The 6296-nt window shown below is 42.6% G+C and overlaps 1 protein-coding gene across 1 annotated transcript; it reads left to right on the top strand.

Moving 5' to 3' along the window:
- The first annotated feature begins 1365 nt into the window (after positions 1 to 1365).
- LOC117635206 lies at positions 1366 to 1899 on the top strand. The gene has a single exon (XM_034369556.1). It carries the CDS (start codon positions 1366 to 1368, stop codon positions 1897 to 1899), a length of 534 nt encoding a protein of 177 aa, XP_034225447.1.
- Positions 1900 to 6296: the final 4397 nt, after the last annotated feature.

Genomic DNA, 6296 nt, shown 5'->3' with positions numbered 1-6296 from the left:
CCCCATACCAGCAACATGTAGTTTGCTACTACAACTCTCGTGTCAAACACCGAGCTTCCCAGGTTGGTGACCTTGTACTTCGTAAGGTCATGCTTGCTAGTCACAAACCTCCAGATGGAAGATTGGGACCGACCTAGAAAGGGCCTTACCGTGTCATTGATGTTGTACTCCCTGGCACCTATCGACTAAGGGATCTCAGGGGAGCAAGTTTGCCTTATCCTTGGAATGCCGGGCATTTAAAGAAGTATTACCAGTGACTTCATCATCATATACATGCTATCAGAGTTAAATCATCAGTTTGAGATTTAGATTTTTCGTTTTGTTTCTTTTCATCAGGTGTGGAACTATCCTCATGAGGTAGTTTTTTAGTTTTTCAACTTAGTAAGCCAGCGTTCGAGCTAGCTCTTGGTTTGTCTTGGTTTGTCTTCAATGTTTTGTTAGTGAATAAAATTTGGATTTCTTTTCCAACATATCGTCTCTCCAAGCCTTAACAAGGTAACTCAAAGCACCACATTCAAGTCAGGAAGGAATCAAGCTCCATAGATTTGCCAAGCTCAGATGGACGAAAGGTCCGAGTTGCAATTTTTATCAAGCTCATATGGACTAAAGGTCCGAGCTATTTATTATTATTTTTTTTATCGAGCTCACACAGACGAAAGGTCTAAGCTCAATTTTGGCCAAGCTCAGATGGACGAAAGGTCCGAGCTATAGTTTTTATCAAGCTTTGATGGACAAAAGGTTCGAGCTACATTTTTTTATCAAGCTACAGACGAAGAGTCCGAGCTACATCTTTTATTGAGCTCATATAGACAAAAGGTCTAAGCCCAATTTGTCCTATGCCCGGATGGACGAAAGGTCTGAGCTGCAATTTTTTATCAAGCTCATATGGACGAAGGGTCTGAGCTATTTTTTTATCAAGCTCACATAGACAAAAGGTCTAAGCCCAATTTTGGCCAAGCTCAGATGGACGAAAGGTCCGAGCTATAGTTTTTATCAAGCTTTGATGGACGAAAGGTCCAAGCTACATTTTTTATCAAGCTCCGGACGAAGAGTCCGAGCTACATCTTTTATCGAGCTCATATAGACAAAAGGTCTAAGCCCAATTTGTCCCAAGCTCAGATGGACGAAAGGTCTGAGCTGCAATTTTTTATCAAGCTCATATGGACGAAAGGTCCGAGCTATTTTTTTATCGAGCTTACGTAAACGAAAGGTCTATGCTTAATTTTGGCCAAGCTCAGATGGACGAAGGGTCTGAGCTATAGTTTTATCAAGCTCTGATGGACGAAAACGACGAAGAGTCCAAGCTATATCTTTTATTGAGCTCACATAGACGAAAGGTCTAAGCTCAATTTTTGCCAAGCTCAGATGGACGAAAGGTCCAAGCTGCAATTTTTATCAAGCTCATATGGACGAAAGGTCCGAGCTATATTCTTTATCAAGCTCATATGGACGAAACGTCTGAGCTATAGTTTTTATCAAGCTTTGATGGACAAAAGCTCCGAGCTCAACCTTTTCCTAGCTCATGCTCAGGTTGGCAAAGAGCCAACCTTAGCTCACCAAGCTCATGGTCAGGTTGGTAAGAAACCCATCTGGGCATGCCAAGCTCATGATCAGGTTGGCAAAGAACCCAACTTGCCATGCCAAGCTCATGGTCAGGTTGGCGAAGAGCCCACCTCGCCATACCAAGCTCATAGTCAGGTTGGCGAAGAACCCACCTCGCCATGCCAAGCTCATGGCCAAGTCGGAAAAGAGCTGACCTCTACCTCAGCATGCCAAGCTCATGGCCAGGTAGGCAAAGAGCCAACCTCTACCTCAGCATGCCAAGCTCATGGTCAGGTTGGCGAAGAGCCCACCTCGCCATACCAAGCTCATGGTCAAGTTGGCGAAGAACCTACCTAGTCATGCCAAGCTCATGGTCAGGTTGGCAAGGAGCCGACCTCAACTCACCAAGGTCATGGTCAGGTTGCCATGCCAAGCTCATGGTCAGGTTGGCAAGGAGCCAACCTCAACTTGCCAAGTTCATGGTCAGGTTGGTGAAGAACCCACATTGCCATGCCAAGCTCATGGTTAGGTTGGCAAGGAGCCAACCTCAACTCGCCAAGGTCATGGTCAGGTTGGCGAAGAGCCCACCTCGCCATGTCAAGGTCATGGTCAGGTTAGCGAAGAACCCACCTTGTCATGCCAAGCTCATGGTCATGTTGGTAAGGAGCCGACCTTAAGTCACCAAATTCATGGTTAGATTGGCGAAGCACCTACCTCATCATGCCAAATTCATGGTCAGGTTGGCAAGGAACTGACCTTAAATCGCCAAGCTCATGGTCAAGTTGGCAAAGAACTCACCTCGTCATGCCAAGCTCATGGTCAGGTTGGCAAGAAAACCAACCACAAATTGCCAAGCTCAGCCTCATGTTGGTGAATATCTGACCTCACGATATGCCGAGCTTAGCCTTAGGTAGGCAAAGGTTCGACCTGGGGACTCGTCGACCTCAATTAAGCTTCCTTTTTAAATACCATCATGATACGTGGCATCTATACCATTAGTCGATTTACACATCAGCTCGACCAAAATATCAAAGTGCAACTCCCTACACCAAACTCGCTTGTTTGGGGACTTGGGAGACTTCTGTTTGTGAGATAAAATACCTCTAGGTCGAGCTAGGCTAGAGCATGGTGTTAGTGGTCGAGTTCGGCCAGACCACGACGTTAGTGGTCGAGCTGGGCCAGACCATGGTGTTAGTGGTCGGGTTGGGCTCGAGCCTAGTCCCCATATATTTTTCCGCCCTGACTCATGTGGGTTTGTGGGCTCATTGGTCCATGGGCTCAAGCTCGGTGCGTATGAGGTTGATTTACGTGGTGTTCACTCAAAGGACTTCTAGTCCTAAAGAATTTAGGATGTTTCAGGATCACCAAGACACCTATCTAAATAGAGTCCTAATCTGAGGAGGGTTAGGTTGTACTGGAGTCCTAGTTCGAGGAGAGCTGGTTTGCTCTGGAGTTCCACTTCAAAAAGGATCAGGTCGTCTGGGATGATATAAAAAGCTAAGGCCATCCGTGAAAGGTATGCAATTCTAAGCACTAGAACCTATTGTGCAATTTTACTCTCAAACACTTGACCGACTTAAGCATCGGAGGGTCCTTGGCCGGCACCACAACGATGTCACCCACTGAAGCTATCTTGGTTTACAGGTTCTGTAGGACGACTTGGTTGGTCAGCTGACCTAGTCCAGAAGAATTACCTGACCTCAATCTCGAAGAGGTCATCTTCTGTTGAACCAAATTTAGGCATCAACAATATGCATTCAAGTCCCCACATATTTGGATTGAACCTTAGGAGTCTCTTATTTGGGTTGAGGGCTCGATATGAAAATCTCAACCAAGGAAGAGTTTTCTCAACTGTAAATCTCTAAAACTCTGCTACAATCGAATAATTCTCTCCTAGCTTTGGAACTTCTTGGCCTTTTTAAAACATCATCTTAAACTTCTTCTTTTTTTTTTTTGCTTAAGTTTTCATCTTTTGATGTCTAAATGCTTAAAATACAAAATGCAGAAAATTTACTTTAGTTGTTCGGTGTAATTGTTAAATTTTTTTATTCTTTTTTGTGGTCAAAGTTGTTAAAAGGTTATCCGAGAAATAATATCACAGGAACACAAAAGAAATATTCCAGCCTGGCTATAAAATTATCTATCAATTTATACGGGTCAATCTCCCTATGATACTGCTTAATCCCTTCATCCGTCTCACTGTCAAGTTAATCGCTATTTTTTTGTATGACACTTTGTGGATGTCACGTGAGGCATTTTTCATCTCTCTGGCTATACCTATAGATTGTTTTATTTTGTTTTAAAAGAATTCTTGCAAAAATAAGCTACTAGTTTTGGGTTTTGTGGTTGGTGAGAATGGTATCCAGGTGGATGGTGAGAAGATCGAAGCAATTCTTGACTGGCCAACTCCAAAAACAGTCTCTGAAGTTTGAAGTTTCCATGGTTTGACCACTTTTTACAAAAGGTTTGTGAGGCATTTCAGTTCCATTGTCGTGCCTGTTACTGAATGTTTGAAGAAGGGCAAGTTCAATTGAGGAGAAGAGCAAGAAAAAGTTTTTGCTCTTGTAAAAGAAAAACTTTACACCGCTCCCGTTCTAGCTCTTCCAAATTTTGAGAAGGTGTTCAAAGTTGAATGTGATGCTAGTGGCGTGGGAGTGGGAGCCGTGCTTTCTCAAGATAAGAGACCAATTGCTTTCTTTTCTGAAAAATTGAGCGACGCTCGCCAAAAGTGGAGTACTTATGACCAAGAATTTTATGCGGTTGTTCGGGTTTTGAAATAACAGGAGCACTATCTTATTCATAAGGAATTTGTTTTGTTTACAGATCATCAAGCTTTGAAGTATATTAACAGCCAGAAACATATTGATAAAATGCATGCCAGATGGGTGACTTTCTTGCAAAAAATTTCATTCGTCATCAAGCATACTTCTGGTACCTCAAATCGTGTGGCTGATGCGCTGAGTGGAAGGGCTTCTTTGTTAGTTACTCTTGCTCAAGAAATTGTGGGGTTCGAGTGTCTGAAGGAGTTATATGAAGATGATGATGATTTCAAGAAAGTAAGGGCTAAATGTTCTAATCATGAGTCACAGGCAAATTACTTTCTCAATGAAGGGTATTTGTTCAAGGGCAACCAGTTATGCATTCCTGTTTCCTCTTTAAAGGAGAAGCTCATTCGGGATTTGCACGGAGGAGGGTTGAGTGGCCACTTAGATCTCGATAAAACAATAGCAGGATTGGAGGAGAGATTTTACTGGCCACAGTTGAAGCGTGATGTTGGAACAATTGTGCGCAAATGTCATATTTGTCTGGTTTCAAAAGGGACAGGTACAAAACACTGGATTATACATGCCTTTACTAGTTTCTAATGATATTTGGTAGAATCTTGCAATGGATTTTGTCCTTGGTTTACCTCAAACTCAGAGAGGTGTGGATTACATTTTTGTGGTGGTTGATCGGTTCTCAAAAATGGTGCATTTCATAGCCTGCAAGAAGACTATTGATGCATCCAATATAGCCAAGCTGTTTTTCAGGGAGGTTGTTCGCTTGCATGGAGTACCTACATCTATAACTTCTGACCGTGATACAAAAATTTTGAGCCATTTTTAGATCACTTTGTGGAGAATATTTGGGACTACTTTGAACCGTAGTAGCACTTCCCATCCTCAAACAAACAGCCAGGCTGAGGTTACAAATCGAACATTGGGAAATATGGTGCGAAGCATTTGTAGAGAGAAGCCAAAGCAATGGGATTATGCACTGCCATAGGTGGAGTTTGCATATAACAGTGCAGTTCATAGTGCAACCAGGAAGTCACCATTTTTCATTGTTTATATTGCTGTGCCTAATCATGTTGTAGATTTGGTTAAGTTGCCTAGGGGCTAGAAAACCAGTGTTGCAGCAGGAAAACCACTGCAGATAAGCACATGCGAGTTAAAGTGTTTCAAGAAGGCAACTCTGTGATGGTGTTTCTAAGGAAGGAAAGGTTCATTGTTGGTACTTATAGCAAGTTGAAACCTAAGAAATATGGACCCTTTAAGGTGCTGAAGAGAATCAATGACAATGCCTATGTTATTGAATTACCGGATTACATGGGAATATCCAATACTTTTGATGTTGCTGATTTGTATAAGTTTCATGAGGATGAAGCTCTTTATCCAGAGCATAACTCAGGGTCGAGTTCCTCTGGGGTGGAAGGGACTGATGTAGAACAAATGGCTGAATGGATTGAAGAAGAATTGGAAAGAAGAAGGGAAAAAGGACGCAACGAGAATTTACAAATTTGGCATCCGAGCTCCGATTGGGTCGCATAATACGTTCTCAAAAAGGGAACAATGCCATGAGTCCAACACACTGCTTTCCTATGATTTATGGTGGATTTTGGGCTTCCGAGGTCATTTGGCCTTCCAAAAGTGCATTTAAAGAATGTATTCAAGTTTTAAACTTTCCGTTTCTTTTCTGTTAAGTTTCCAATAACTTCCCAGGCAGTCCAATGGGTGAGAACATTGTATTTAGTCAGTCATCATGCTTGGTTGAACTCAAATTTTATCAAATAACTCAAAGAGAATTTCTCTCAAAGTTCCTGGTGGATAACAGATTACTGTTCTTTAGGGTTTTCGCTTGTATTGCGTCAATAAGGTTGACAAGACCCGCCCCGAGTTCCTCGAAATTCATGACGGATCCTGTGGTTTTTTCGACATCCAACCGATTCCGGCCCACTTGCTAACATCCTAGCCTTTCTTCCAAATCAAAGGAGG

Source organism: Prunus dulcis, chromosome 7 (assembly GCF_902201215.1).
Source record: "Prunus dulcis chromosome 7, ALMONDv2, whole genome shotgun sequence".
Taxonomy (NCBI): domain Eukaryota; kingdom Viridiplantae; phylum Streptophyta; class Magnoliopsida; order Rosales; family Rosaceae; genus Prunus; species Prunus dulcis.
The sequence above is the reverse complement of the archived record's forward strand: the minus strand, read 5'-3'. Positions and strand labels throughout refer to the sequence as shown.

Excerpts from the sequence above, each read along its gene's own strand:
- LOC117635206 (XM_034369556.1), top strand. The coding sequence starts at position 1,366 with ATGGACGAAAGGTCCAAGCTGCAATTTTTATCAAGCTCATATGGACGA.